This window comes from Anoplophora glabripennis, unplaced genomic scaffold, assembly GCF_000390285.2.
Source record: "Anoplophora glabripennis isolate ALB-LARVAE unplaced genomic scaffold, Agla_2.0 scaffold1049, whole genome shotgun sequence".
Taxonomy (NCBI): Eukaryota; Metazoa; Arthropoda; class Insecta; order Coleoptera; family Cerambycidae; genus Anoplophora; species Anoplophora glabripennis.
Genome location: NW_019417124.1, coordinates 70,196 through 85,718, shown reverse-complemented (window position 1 = coordinate 85,718; position 15,523 = coordinate 70,196). Strand labels below are relative to the sequence as shown.

Below are 15,523 nucleotides of genomic sequence, written 5' to 3'. Positions count from 1 at the left end.
TCAACTTTTTTCGTCCAACTCGAAGACCGCCGACTTCAGTCTCCCCAAATACTTTTTCTCGTACCTCGAGGTTAAGTCAGAGTCTGTGGAGAAGACTGTTATCATTTGCACCAACACAAATATCGACGAGAAAGGCCTGAAGAGTTTTTTGAGGCGTCGCGTTACCGGACCCGACAGCATGCTACACTACGAAGGAGCCCCATGTCACTTCTTTACGTTTAACGAGAACATCCTGCCTGATTTGAGAACCAGCGCGGAGATTTACCTCGAAAAAAATTTACAAGGCAAGGGAATTGAAAAAGCAGCAGTGACGGAGGAAAACATGAAGGACTTCTTGGATCATTTACAATTTTTCTCAAATTACCCGAGCAGGGATAAATTAGACAAAGTTATTGAACAATTACTATTCCCCCTGAACAATTCCAGTTTATATCGGAGGGTGTCCTCCCAAGAGTTGTATAAGAAGGTAGAGGATTGGTTCAAACAGCCAAAGGGTGAATATCTAACGGAGGACCGAGCTAAAGCAATGTTCAGCGAAATAAAAAGCGACAAGTACCGCGAAGAATTAAATAACTTCAAAGTGTCGTTTAAGCATAACAACGTTGATTTCACGGATCCTAAGAGAATTTTCCAAATCAGTTCCGAAGGAGGACGTTTGTTGCGAGCGTTGAAAGTGTATGGTGTTCTAGAAAGCGAGGAAAGTAAGCAGCTGTACGTAAATCCGGACGGTGAAGTAGACGAACAGAAATGCGTCATAGAGGCATTCGGACTTCCCCGCTACACCTTCTTGATAATAATTGGGATCAAGATCACGGAGGAAACGGCAATAAAGGAATTAAGTAACAAATTAAAGGATGTATTGGAGAAATACATTTTTAAAAAAGTTATTTTCGTGGACGATTCTAGCGATAGACTGAGCCAACAAATGGGACTGAACGATATTTCCCACGTCGATGGTTACGTGGCCTTCAAAGATCTCTCAGACGAGTGCCAGGAGAGACTAGTAAAAGAACAAAATATATTTTTCCAAGGACAGCGGATCAGCTTGGAAGAACTGTTAGCAACGCAGGCTCGTGAAGATTGGGCGAGGGCTATAAATTCCGAAATCCTAGAAAAGCTAGTTAGAAAGAAAGAGATCAGAGTGGGCGGGCCGCCTTCCGATCAAAACGAACGCAACTACATATATCGTACCTTCAAAAGGCAACGAGAAACATTTCGAGAGGTGACGATACGCTCCAATCTAGACGCGGATGGCAGCAAGAACAAAGAAGAGGTTTACCCAGAAGAAGGCATTCACGACGTGACGGAAGACGTGATACTCATCTCGGACAGTGCGGGAATGGGAAAGAGCACCGTCCTTACTAACCTAGCAGCGACTATAAAAGAAAAAAGTCCTCACTTGTGGGTGATCAAAATCGAACTCACCGAATATACCGCCATCTTAAGGGACCTGAAGAGGGACGGGCAATCTGTGAGCGTAACGAAACTGTTAAATTCTAAAAAAGCAACAGAACTGGCCAACCATTTAGAAAGGTTCGTGTTCTCCATGAACAAAAAGGTCGTACTGATGCTGGACGGGATCGACGAAATCAGTCCGGATTACACCGAGCTCGTTCTCAATCTATTAATCCAGTGCCGGCAAACGTCCAACTTGGACAAACTGTTCGTTACCACGAGGCCTTATATGGTCCGAGAAGTGGGAACAGTTTTGAGAGTGAAGCCCTTTGTGTTGCAACCCTTCACGGAAGATAACCAGGTGGACTTCCTCAGGAGATATTGGGAACATAATCTGGACGTGGACGGTGAGAATGAAAGGAAGTGTGAGGTGTACGCCGGGGCACTGGTCGGCAAGCTGGCATCGTGGACGAAGGGATGCGATTACAAGGAAGTCGACTTTATGGCGGTTCCTCTGCAACTCAGGATGCTGGCGGAGATCTTTCAAGAAGGCATAAAACAGAGCGAGTCGTCGGATTGGGAAGGATGCAAAGAGTACCTGAACGGAACTAGAAGAGAACCGAAACTGCCGGAAAGGGTGGCGATTAAAGAATTATACGACATGTTCATGGAGAAAAAGAAAGACGTCTTCTTGTACAAAGGAAACCCGAGCGGAAATACGGCGGCGAACATGGCGCTGAACGAACAGTTCGACGAATCTCTCGCTTACCACGCGAGCCTCGCTTTGGAATTGATCCTGCAGAAGGAAGAGTGCCAACTTTTCTCGTGTTATCGACAGGACCGCGAGGATATCGACGAGAGCGTGCTGAAAATAGGAATCGTGCAAAGATCCAACGAGGAATTTTACTTTATCCACAGGACCTTCGCGGAATATTTTGTGGCCAAGAGTTTGTTCAGTGAGCTCCAACTTCAGTTGCACACTCCAAATGTAAAATTCCAGGAGCTCTTCATCAATAAAGTATTACACGGTTCTGAATTCATGATTATCCGCACTTTCCTCGAAAATTTGCTCCGGAAGGTCGTAAATTCCACGCCTTCTAATATTTTCAAGGTGTATCAGTCCTGCGCGTGTTACCAGCACTGCCGTGACGATGGCCACAAGCTTATCCATTTGCTGGCGGAGGAAGGTTGTATCGCCATCCTGCAGCTCATCCTCAAGTGCGTAAACTTCAAAATGACCAACAAAAAATTAACCGAGTTGCCACAGCACGCGCCTTTGAAAAAGAGAAACGTTTTTCTGTGCCTCGCGCAAAAAATGGGCATCAACAACGGGAGTAAGAATATATTAAAATGCATACAGACCGTGGTACGAAAGGGCGGGGTCAACATCAGGGACGTGTTCGGAAAGACGCCCCTGCACTACGCCGCCAGCAGCGGCCGGTACGAGACGGTGAAGTTTCTCGTGGAGCAAGGCGCGAGAGTCGACAGTGTAGACAACGAGGGGCGCACGGCGCTGCACTTAGCCACGGAGACGGGCGACCTGGAAAGCGTCAAGTACCTAATGCGATCCAACGGCGACGCCAACATCGGAGATATAACGGGCTGCGAGCCCCTTCACTTCGCAATAGCCAACTGTCATTTGAACGTAGTGAAATTCCTCCTCGAACAGGGCGTACGTTTCGACTTCGGAGACGACGGCGTGCGTACGGCAGCGCTATTGGCCGTCCTGAACGGCGACACGGACACGATCGAGTTCCTGCTTCGACTGGGCGTGGACTTCAGCGTTGCGGATAACTACGGACAGACGGCGATGCATTTAGCCGCCAACTACGGCCAGACGGACAAGATTAAATTCCTCCTCGAATTGAACGTGGATTTCAAGGTTAAGGATAACAAGGGCAGCACGCCGCTGCACTTTGCCGCCGAGCACGGTCACCTCAACGTGGTAGAGATCCTTATCGGACTGGGCGCGGACTTCCGCTGCGAGGATCACGACGGCCGCACGCCCCTGCACCTCGCCGTTTCGAATAGACACTTGGACACGATCGGATTCCTCCTCGAAACCGGCGCAAACGTTGGAGATAGCAAAGGCCGCACGGCGCAGCACTTTGCCGCCCACTTCGGTCACGTGGACGTCATTAAATTCCTTCTTCGACTGGGCGCGGATGTGAACATTAGAAATAACAACGGTAACACGCCATTGCACTTGGCTTCTTCGAACGGTCGTGTGGACGCTGTCAAGTTCCTCGTCGAACTGAGCGAAGACGTCAATGCTGGAAATAACTATGGTCGCACGCCGCTGCACTTGGCCGCTTCGAACGGTCACTGGGACACGGTCAAGTTCCTCCTCGATCTGGGCGTGGATTTCAATGCCGCGGATGACGAAGGTCACACGGCGTTGCACTTTGCCGCCATGTGCGGGAACTTGGGCGTAATCGCGCTGCTTTACGAAGTGGGTGCGGATTTCACGGCTGCCGTCAACAAAGGTCACAACGCGCTGCACTTCGCCGCCATGTGCGACAACTTGGAAGTAATCACGACCCTCCTCAAGCTGGACGAGGATTTCAACGATAGAGACAGTAACGGCCGTACTCCGCTACATCTCGCGGCCATGTACGGTAACTTGGACATAGTGAGATTCCTTCGTGAGCTGGGCGTGGACTGCAACGTCGGAGATAGCACCGGCAATACGGCGTTGCACTTTGCCGCCGCGCAGGGCAAGTTGGCCATCGTTCGATATTTGGTGAAATTCGTGAACGTCAATATCAAAAACGACGAGTATCTCACGCCCTCGTACGTCGCTGCCTCGAATGGTCACTTGGAAGTGGCCAAGTTCCTTTACAAAAAGGGCGGATATTTTGCTATTAGGGATAGTAAGGGCCACACTGCGTTCCAGTTAGCTGCCTGGAACGGTCACCTGGACACTGTAAGGTTCCTCTATGAGGTGGACGGTCACTTGATGACTGCGGACGACGACATTAGCACAGCGCTGTATTTGGCTGTGGCGGCCGGTCGACTAGATGTTGCCGTGTTTCTGGAGAAACTCGGCGGTGACGTCAATATAACGGACAGCAACGGCCGTACATTACTACACGTAGCCGCCTCGAATGGCCACTTGGACGTAGTCAAATATCTCCGAGGATTGAACATACGTTTCGATATTAAAGATAATAACGACCAGATGGCACTGCACTTGGCTGCTTCGGAGGGCCACCTGGACACCGTCAAATTCCTCCACGAGCTTGGCGTCCGTTTAAAAACCGTAGATGAAGACGTTAGGACGGCCCTTCTCTTGGCTACAGCGAAGGGTCATGTGCCTGTTGCGGAATATTTCTTGAAATTCAGCGGTAACGCCGATACCAGAGACAACTCGGGCCGCACGTTGCTGCATTTAGCTACCTCCAACGGTCACTTGGACTTGGTCAAGTTCCTCCACGGACTGAGTGTAGATTTCGATATTAAAGACAACACTGGCCGCACGGCGTTGCAATTAGCCATCTCGAACGGTCACTTGGACACAGTCAAATACCTTCACGGGCTTGGTGATAGGTCGGCGCTGCATTTTGCTGCTACGGAGGGTCGGTTAGCCGTGGTAGAACTCCTCGTGGGACTCGGCGACGACGTCAACGTCACAGACGGGAAAGGTCGAACGCTAGTGCATCTGGCTGCTTCCGAAGGACACTTGGACGTTGTTAAATACCTCCTGGAACTGGGTGTAGATTCTAAGGTTAGAGATAATCACCGCCGCACGGCACTGCACTTAGCCGCTTTGAATGGCCACTTGGATACGGTCAAATTCCTTCACGAGCTTGGCGCAGACGACGTCGTGACAGCGCTACATTTGGCTGCTGCAGGTGGTCAGTTGGCTGTCGTCGGATATCTCCTGAAACTCCACGGTGATATCAACGTCGTAGACTGTAAAGGCCGCACGCTGCTGCATTTGTCTGCTTGGAACGGCCACTTGGACATAGTCGCATTCCTTCATAAACTGGGCGCCGACTTCAATATTAGAGATAGTATGGGCCGCACGTCGCTGCACTTGGCCGCCTCGAATGGCCATTTAGACACAGTCAAATACCTCCACGAGCTCGGCGTTCCTTTAAAAACAACAGACTTTGAAGGTAGGACAGCGCTGTATCTGGCTGTGGCGGAAGGACATTTGTCAGTGGTCGAATTTCTCGTGAGATTCGGCGCTGACTTCAACGTCATAGACAACAAAGGCCGCACCCCACTGCATTTGGCCGCCTCGAACGACCACGCGGACATAATCCAATTTCTTCACGACCAAAACGTAGATTTCAATATTAGAGACAACAGCGGCCGCACAGCGCTACATTTCGCCGCCGCCCACGGCCGTTTGGACACAGTCAAATTTCTTCTTCAGCACGACGCAGCTTTCAACGTTAGGGATAAAGATGGCCTTATCGAGCTGCATTTCGCTTCTGCCTCCGGTCAGTTGGACACGACCAAATTCTTGCTAGAACTGGGACTGGACCGATACGACAAAAATAACGAGGGAAGCACGCCGCTGCACTTGGCTGCGGCGAACGGTCGCTTGGACGTAGTCAAAATGTTTTTTGAAATAGGTGTGGGGTTTAACGTCAGAAACTACAAAGGTCTCACGCCGCTTCATTTAGCCGCTTTGAATGGCCACTTGGACATACTCAAATTCCTCCACGAACTGGGTGTAAATTTCAATATTAGAGATAGTAATGGTCGCACGGCCCTGCACTTTTCTGCTTGGAATGGCCACTTGGTCACCGTCACGTTCCTCGTCGAACTGTACGCAGATTTCAACGTTAAAGATAGTAAAGGCCTCACGGCGCTGCACTATGCTGCAGAGAACGGTCACTTGGAGACGATCAGATTCCTCGTGGAACTGGGTGTGGGTTTCAACCTGAGGGACGACTACGGCCGCACGCCACTGCATTACGCTACCTGGAAGGGTCACTTCGACTCGGTCAGGTTCCTTGTTGAAACTGGAGCAAATTTGAACGTTGCAGATGAGGACGGGCGTACGGCACTGCATTTAGCTGTCTGGTACGGTTACTTGGACATGGTCAAGTTTCTCGATGAGCTGGGGGCAGATCTCGACGTCAGAGATAAAGATGGCAACACTGCTCCGCATCTGTCGTTTGACATGGGTTATCTTGAGATTTCCAACTACTTCGAGAATAGGAATAAGGAAGGGATGAGAAGAAGTGACGACGGGTAAGTATAGACTCACTGTCTCAAAGTCGATGGCAACGGTCTACTGTGAGGATACTAAAAATTTAAATAAAATTGGGGACATGCGGTGTTAAATGGGATGAGGTAAGCTCCATTTTCAATCCAGAATTATCTTTGGGATTTGACTAATGACGTTATCAATTATATTTTTTCCAGAAACATACCCAAATTTTTTCCTGTTACAAAACTCTCTTTTTTCTGGTTAACTTTTATTAGAGAAATTTTTCTGTATTATTTCCCGTTTAAAAATTATAAGCAATATCGTCCTTATAGTGGAGTAAAGGTAGCTTTAAAATAAGCATTATTTCGGAATAATAATTGGCAGAGCCTTGGATTTTCATAAAACCTTTTGCAATCGCCTTGAAATGGCTTATAGAAAAAAGTTATAAACTCATATTTGTACGCAAATTATTATTTAATTGTTTAAACAATAAAATTTCAAAGATTATTTTAAATAAATCAAAAAATTTCAAACCAATTTTAATTAAATTGATATTATAGCGGTTTTCGTAGTCGCTGAACAAGAATATTATATCAGAAAATAAAAATTCAAAATGGCTGATATAATATGGCCGATTTTTTTTAAACAATTTATTAAATGACAATTTTCAAAGCCATTTTAATCAAATTGATATTATAACGGTTTTCGTAGTCGCTGAACAAGAATATTTTATCAGAAAATAAAAATTCAAAATGGCTGATCCAATATGGCCGACTTTTTTTAAACAATTTATTAAGAAATGACAATTTTCAAAGCAATTTTAATCGAATTGATATTATAGGGGTTTTCGAAGTCCCTGAACAGGAATATTATATTAGAAAATAAAAATTCAAAATGGCTGATCCAATATGGCCGTCTTTTTTTAAACAATTTATTAAGAAATGACAATTTTCAAAACAATTTTAATCGAATCGATATTATAGGGGTTTTCGAAGTCACTGAACAAGAATATTATATCAGAAAATAAAAATTCAAAATGGCTGATCCAATATGGCCGACTTTTTTTAAACAATTTATTAAGAAATGACAATTTTCAAAGCAATTTTAATCGAATTGATATTATAGGGGTTTTCGAAGTCCCTGAACAGGAATATTATATTAGAAAATAAAAATTCAAAATGGCTGATCCAATATGGCCGTCTTTTTTTAAACAATTTATTAAGAAATGACAATTTTCAAAACAATTTTAATCGAATCGATATTATAGGGGTTTTCGAAGTCACTGAACAAGAATATTATATCAGAAAATAAAAATTCAAAATGGCTGATCCAATATGGCCGACTTTTTTTAAACAATTTATTAAGAAATGACAATTTTCAAAGCAATTTTAATCGAATTGATATTATAGGGGTTTTCGAAGTCCCTGAACAGGAATATTATATTAGAAAATAGAAATTCAAAATGGCTGATCCAATATGGCCGACTTTTTTTAAACAATTTATTAAGAAATGACAATTTTCAAAACAGTTTTAATCGAATTTGATATTATAGGGGTTTTCGAAGTCCCTGAACAAGAATATTATATCAGAAAATAAAAATTCAAAATGGCTGATCCAATATGGCCGACTTTTTTAAAACAATTTATTAAGAAATGACAATTTTCAAAGCAATTTTAATCAAATTGATATTGTAGGGGTTTTCAAAGTCCCTGAACAAGAATATTATATCAGAAAATAAAAATGGCTGATCCAATATGGCCGACTTTTTCTAAACAAATTTATTAAGAAATGACAATTTTCAAAGCAATTTTAATCAAATTGATATTATATGGGTTTTCGAAGTCGCTGAACAAGAATATTATATCAGAAAATAAAAATTCAAAATGGCTGATCCAATATGGCCGACTTTTTTTAAACAATTTAATAAGAAATGACAATTTTCAAAGCAATTTTAATCAAATTGATATTATAGGGGTTTTCGAAGTCGCTGAACAGGAATATTATATCAGAAAATAAAAATTCAAAATCGCTGATCCAATATGGCCGACTTTTTTAAAAAATTTATTTAAAAAGTACAAATTTCAAAGTAAATTTAGTTAAATTGACATTATAGGGGTTTTTGAGGTCTCTGAACAAGAATATTATATAGGAAAATGAAAATTAAAATGGCTGATCCAATATGGCCAACTTTTTTAAACAATTTATTTAAAAACTACATTTTCAAAGCAATTTTACTTATATTAATATTTTTAGGATTTTTCAGATCATTAAACAAATATAAATTGAAATCAACTCGTTAAATTTTAAAGAAATTTGGAAATGATGTTTAGGGTTCTGTAAAAAGTCAATATATGGGATTCTTAATTAACAAACTTATTAAATATGAAAAAGTATTTGCAATTTTCATTCTCTTGAATCATTGTACGTTTGTAAGATCATAGTTTGAAAATATATTGGTTAAACAAGCAAAAAATTTTGTTTTTAGCTTTATTAAAGTGTATTTAACAATAAATTTCATAGTTTTAGAACAAAAAAAAATTTGTTTTTCTTTAAATTTTATTATAAATTCAACGTTTTAAATAAAATAAAATGGACCATCTTAAGGTACAGTTTTCAAGCTTCAAAAAATGCTCCTGTAAAGTTGCAATATCATATTTTGAACTAAAGTTATTGGACTTTGAAACGTGACCTAAAAAATCAAATTAGTCTTTTTTTTTAATTATTGAATAATTCCAGCGTTGTATTTTCCGAATTAAAATTTTAAGATTTTTTTCATATCACTCACTATATTAAATGCTATTTCAAGAGTAATCTCTGAAAGTTTTAGATTTTTATCTTAAAAATTAAATGTCAAATCTTTAATTAATTTTGTACAAAATTCTATCGTTATGTAACTTTATTTACACACTATTCCTGTAAATATTGTTTTCCAATTTTAAAATCGTGATAACTTGTTAGCTTTAAGATTCCTCTCTCATTAAAATTTTTGTGGACTTAATTTGATCAAATAGATCAAAAGTTATAACAAATTTAGGCCTCAAGTGCCGACGCTTTACATTTTCGTACGATTTAAAAAAAATCTATAACCTACAGTTTTCATTTTAGAAAATAACTATATACATTTTTCATGTAAAATTACCGAGAAAAATGCGAAAAACATTTTTTTCTGATTTTTCGTTTTTTATTTCTCATTTCCGCAAAAGTAATTTAATTTTGACGAAACTTGGTGAAAGTATACCTTTCTTAAATAACCTCAAATTTTTTTAGATAAAAAAATCATAAAGTTTCTGAGATATTCATTTTTTTCGGCCTGAAACACTTTTTTTCAAAGAAAAATTCTACTTAAAAAATCATAGTACAGAATTCTGCCGGTAATCATTTTTTTCGTTTTGACATACTTTTTGGTGAAATAAAAAAATCTGTAATAGTTCAAAAACATGCTCAAAAATGCAAAAGATTAAAAATAGACTTGCAACAATGAATTTTTCAGTTATTGTTGATAATTTGTTTAAATTAGAAAGCACTCAAAAACTGATTACACCATTCAATTCTACGAAAAAAAATACAAAAAAAACTGTATCTCATATTGTTTGACCCAAAACTTTATTTTTGTACAGTATTGTTATAAACATCTAAGTCGAAGTACAAATGCACAAATGATAAATTATCTCTGGATGATTTGAGATTTCAGCAATACAAAGTATTAACTACAAAGTCTACTGTTGCGCGAAATCCGGAAACCCAAAATTTTGCAAAATCGTTTTATTTTTTTTTCTGGCTTTATTTGAAAACGAATTTTAAATAAGTTACATATTTACATTGCCACTTTTTTCGTTCTATCCAATGGCGTCAACATTTTTGCAATCCGCCGTTTCGTCTTCGAGGGGCCATCATCAGATTAATTTTTTAAAAATATATCGCTGCTATTTTTATGACAAAATGTAGTCATTTTTAATTCTGTATTAGACGATATTACCTACTATTGTGATCACGTAAAAAGATTTTTAGCTATCATTAAAAATTTTTCCTGAGTACGGCTCTGAACGCTTCCAAAATACCTCTATCTATTGGAGGAGAGAGAGAGAAAGAAGAGAATAAAAGTCAATACAGCACAAAATATCCAACATTTTTTTTTAATCCATAATTTAAAAAGTTGTAACTAATAAAAAAATAATACGAATTTATGAAATATTTTATAATTTCTAATTAGTATTGCTAATAGTAGTTAAAAAATTGTTGGATATTTTGTGCGGTATTGACTTTTATACTGTTATGACTTCATCCAATAGATATTTTGAAAGCGTTTAGAGCCGTACTCGGAAAAATTTTAAATTATAGCTTAAACAAGCTAAAAAATTTTTAAGACATTACAATATAGTAATATCCTAGAATAGAATTAAAAATGACTTTAGATTTTGTCATAAAAATAGCAGAGACGTATTTTAAAAAATTAACGCGATGATGGCCCCTCGAAGACGAAATGTCGGATTGCAAAAACGTTGATGCCATTGTATAGAGCGAAAAAAGTGGCATTGTGAATATGTAATTTATTTTAAAATAAAGCCAGAAAAAATTAAACAATTTTTCAAAATTTCCGGTTTTTCCGGATATCTCCGGAACTACCCGGAATTTTAAAATTTTCTAAACAGCATATTGTTATGAATTCATCAAACTTTAAAAAAATAAGTACACTAATCGATCCTACCGAAAAAAAATTATTTATTTTATTTATTCACTATTCGACTTATGTTTATAGCAATACTGTACAAAAATAGTTTTGAGTCAATTTTTCAGTAATTGTTGATAATTTGTTTAAATTTAAAAAATCAAAAACTGATTACACCATTCAATTGTACGGAAAAAATACAAAACAAACTGTCTCATTAGTTTGTTTTGTATTTTTTCCGTACAATTGAATGGTGTAATCAGTTTTTGATTTTTTAAATTTAAACAAATTATCTACAATTACTGAAAAATTCATTGCTGCAAGTCATTTTTACTTTTTTGTATTTTTGAGCATGTTTTTGAACTGTGATTACAAATTTTTTTATTTCGCCAAAAAATATATGTCAAAACGAAAAAAATTATTACTGGCAGAACTCTGTCCGATGATTTTTTTAAGTAGAATTTTTCTTGGAAATAAAAGTGTTTCAGGCCGAAAAAATGAATATCTCAGAAACTTCTTAATTTTTTTGTCTACAAAAAATTGAGGTTATTTACGACAGATAAAGGTATACTTTCACAAAGTTTCGTCAAAATTAAATTATTTTTGCGGAAATGAGAAATAAAAAACGAAAAATCTGAAAAAAAAACAGTTTTTCGCATTTTTCTCGGAAATTTTGAAGTTATGTTAAAAAATTACCTCTACGAAAGTTGTAGATTTTTGCATGATCTACAACTTTTGTATTAGATACTTTTTTGTCTGACGTCAACTTTTGCCAGAAATCCCAATGATGCAATTTTCCATAACTTTTCAACCCCCCAAATCAACCCTCCGCCGCCCCTGCTCACGCATTTATTTTTTTTTTCGTTTATTATAAGCCCCTTTACCATTTCCACTTATAAAAGTCCAGGTAACAATATTGAAAAATTTCTCAAATTGAGGTTTATTAGAAAAAAGAGAGCTTTTTAACAGGAAAAAAATTTGGGTATGTTTCTGGAAAAAATATAACTGATGACGTCATTAGTCGTTTCTGTCAAATCTCATTTAACACCATGTCTTTCAAATTTTATTTAAATTTTTTGTATCCTCAGTAGGCCTATACTATTGAGCTTAAGACACCTTGTACTAAAGACGATCGATATTTGTTACCATTTCAGCTTTCAGCAGGGTGTAACTTCGAATGGGGTCATATTTGTGGAGATTGTCCTTGACATGCTAGATTCAAACGACCTGCAAAGAGGAGGCTAGCCTCCGCCGTTTTTTCATAAGCTTTCGGATCTGGATTGGATTCTGCTTAAATTAAAACTGATCAGCTAAACTAACCCAACGTCATCGGTACTTAACTGATTTCGATTATTTCTTTGACTTAAAAATAATTTCAGAGACCCACTGTTTACTTACACCCTGTACACTAACCGTTGCAGCTAAAATCTCACTCATTAGTGGTCTCCCCACCCCGTAGATATTTATTTAGATTATTTTTTGTAGGGAATCCTTACCGGGACGTGATGATAATAAGCTTTAGATCGCAGTCCGCCTGTCCCGAGCACTTCACGGGCTTCTAAACTAAATTTTACCTCGTCCCTAGAAGGGGCGACGAGCCAGAACTACGACATGCACATTTGTTCACTTTTTATTTAGATGTAACCGATAACCGGTGTGTAAATTCCTGCAGGCTTTCGAAATGTTTTTATTCGAGTTTTCCGGCGAGTAAAAACAGGTGTTGCTACGCAGAAGGATACGTTTCGTTCCTTCCTTGCACAGGGCCCTCAAAAGCTTACAAGTCCGGTGAGTTTTATGACTAAATTCTTAAATATGTGCACGTTTATTGCCGCTCCAAGAGTTTTCTAATATTACCAGTACATAATTATACAGTGTCACAAAATGATGGAACAAAATTCGTATTTTTTTCCAGTTGAAATTTAAAAAACTCGTTGAAACAGGTCAATTAGTAAATAGAAATTGTCACTTCTGCAATATTTTCTATTTTTTTTAACCATGTTTAACAGACCTGCATTACCGACATTTTTTTAAATAGGACGGTCTATATTTTATAGTATAAATAGATAGCCCTTCTAAAGACGAATGCAGCCTTATAAGATTATACCTACTTTTTTTCATAGTTGTCAAAAAATGGAGGAATTAAATGAAAACAATAATTTAGTACTACTTTTTATTTTATTACAGCAAATGTTCAAAGTGGCCCCCATTTAGTCCACAGTACAGGCCCCCCTCTGGAAAGTTGATTACCACATACTTTATAACTCGTGAGGAGCTTCGTTTTGACGAGTCTACCATATTTTTCCTCTGCGACTTTTCTCGATTCCTCCGCTTTTCCACTCGGAAAAGTCCAAAAACATGGCAATTTCCCGGGGTCTTGAAAAGTCAAGTCCACAACTTTTATTTTTAGCTTAAGTAACTGGAAATTTTGTTGCAAATGCGGATTTAAATCTGTTCGACAGAAATTCTTCCGACATTGACGTGTCTACCGGTCGAAACATGCCAAAATAACCGGGTATTGAAAATCAATTACCACATAGGAGGTAATTTTTAGTAAAATTAATTGTAAATAATTAATTCAGTCAAAAAGTATTGTTGTCCGACAAATTTCAAGCCGCGTTTTTTCAGTCCGACAGCTGGAAATCGGAATTTTCACGGGGTATGAAAAATCGATTACCACATATCTAATTTTCATTTTTTCCACTTTTAAATTTACTGTACAAAATAGTGATATAAGTGTCCGACGATTTAATGTCCGCAAATTATTAAAAAATCAATAAATCAATAAACGTGATGAAATTTAATTTTTTCACTCCAAAAATTTCATATTTATAAATGGTTATTAATTATTATTATGTAAATTATTATTTGTTTCAAATAAATAATTATAATATTGCTTATTTTATGCTTAAAAATTTAAAAGTTATAAACAAATGAAGTTATTTTTGAGGCGATTAATACGATCTTAGTGCATAATGCATTATTTCTAAATAAATTAATATTATACTCGATATAAAAATCCTTTTTTCTCTTTCAAGTTTTCATTCGCGTTTGTTATTTTTCTTTACAAAAATTTTCCTATTTTTCTAAAAGAAAATCCCAAAACTTTTGTGCATAATTTTTTTACACCATACATACTTTTTTGAAATCGTTTAATTCTTTTCTCAATATTTATTTAGCTAAATCGAGCATATAAAGATTTACAATTACAAGAATAAAACTAAAAATATATACAAGGTGTTTCAGAAAGATCTCCCGTAAATAAAGGGGGGGATAAGTACGACAAAAAATTAGAATTTTTTTCTTATGAACTATATGTCTATCTCCTCTTGTTTTCGAGATACAGAGAGACAAAATAAAACTTTTTAAATAACATTTTTATGAAAATTTCCAAACGGTGCGAAATATTTTTATGAAATTTGGTAGCCCGGGGTTTTTAAGGGGGTCCTCTAGTTTCTCGGGTCGAAAAAATCGTTTTTTTTTTTCATAAATCACATCTACAACATGTGTAGAAAATGTGTGCCAAAGGATTTTTCGATATTCGAAGTGGTTAACAAGTTACGGCCCTGGAATGGAGCAGGTATTCGGAGCGCGCGCAATGCTGCTCCGCAAAGCCGAGCGGCGCTGACCATTATATTGATAACCCTAAATCTAACTGAATCGCGAAAAGGGAAGACGGAGCAGCTCTGCGTGACTTCCAAGAAGAAGAGGAAGGCCTACTGTATGGTCCAGGCATAGCAGATTGACTGTGAGATGAAATGTTTATTATAAATCACATGCGCGAACTTTGAAACGCGTTTTTCTTGAAACACTATTTTTCAAAACGGTGACCACGATATTTCAGAAACTATTGCACCGATCTTGTTCAAATTTATACAACATCTTTAATATGTTATAAGCCAGCGATTGAACTAGGATTATCATGATTGCTTCGATAGTTTTTTTTTCTACGAGCGAGAAAAAATGAGTAAAAAATAGAATTTAATTTTCAAAAGTGTATAAAAAAATTAATTTTTGTAATTTAGAATTCATTCTAGTTCAATCGCTAGTCTTAAATATGAAGATTAAAATGCCGTTTGGTTTTTTGATTTCAGATAAGCAAAACAGCCGCAATCTTGGTCACCGTCAAGCACCTCCTTCACTTGATGTCTTCCTATCGGCCACTATAACTTTGATTCTATTATATATTTTGTCTTCAAAAAATTTGTAAAGCTCATTTAAATGTTAATAAAGATAATGTAAAAACAATGAGATTTATTATTTCGATGGTTTGCCCGTAAAAAATTTTTGAAAAA

General features: G+C 37.9%; 2 protein-coding genes across 2 annotated transcripts in view; both read left to right on the top strand.

The window, feature by feature from the left end:
• The first annotated feature begins 626 nt into the window (after positions 1-626).
• Positions 627-12,804, top strand: LOC111692157 (serine/threonine-protein phosphatase 6 regulatory ankyrin repeat subunit B-like). Its single transcript, XM_023455948.1, has 2 exons — positions 627-6,606; positions 12,717-12,804. Exons 1-2 carry the CDS (start codon positions 926-928, stop codon positions 12,751-12,753), a joined length of 5,718 nt encoding a protein of 1,905 aa, XP_023311716.1. The 5' UTR covers positions 627-925; the 3' UTR covers positions 12,754-12,804.
• LOC108913548 (retinal homeobox protein Rx-A-like) overlaps positions 12,786-15,523 on the top strand; it is an 11,085-nt gene continuing 8,347 nt past the window's right edge. The window contains exon 1 of the mRNA XM_023455949.1: positions 12,786-13,016. The gene's annotated coding sequence lies outside the window, so the exon portion shown is untranslated. The remainder of the gene's footprint in view (positions 13,017-15,523) is intronic.

What these genes read in the sequence shown, in the direction of transcription:
- LOC111692157 (XM_023455948.1), top strand. Translation starts at nt 926, where the DNA reads ATGGGACTGAACGATATTTCCCACGTCGATGGTTACGTGGCCTTCAAA. An exon ending in ATGAGAAGAAGTGACGACGG is followed by an intron (nt 6,607 to 12,716) that starts GTAAGTATAGAC and finishes TATTTTTTGTAG; the next exon opens with GGAATCCTTACCGGGACGTG.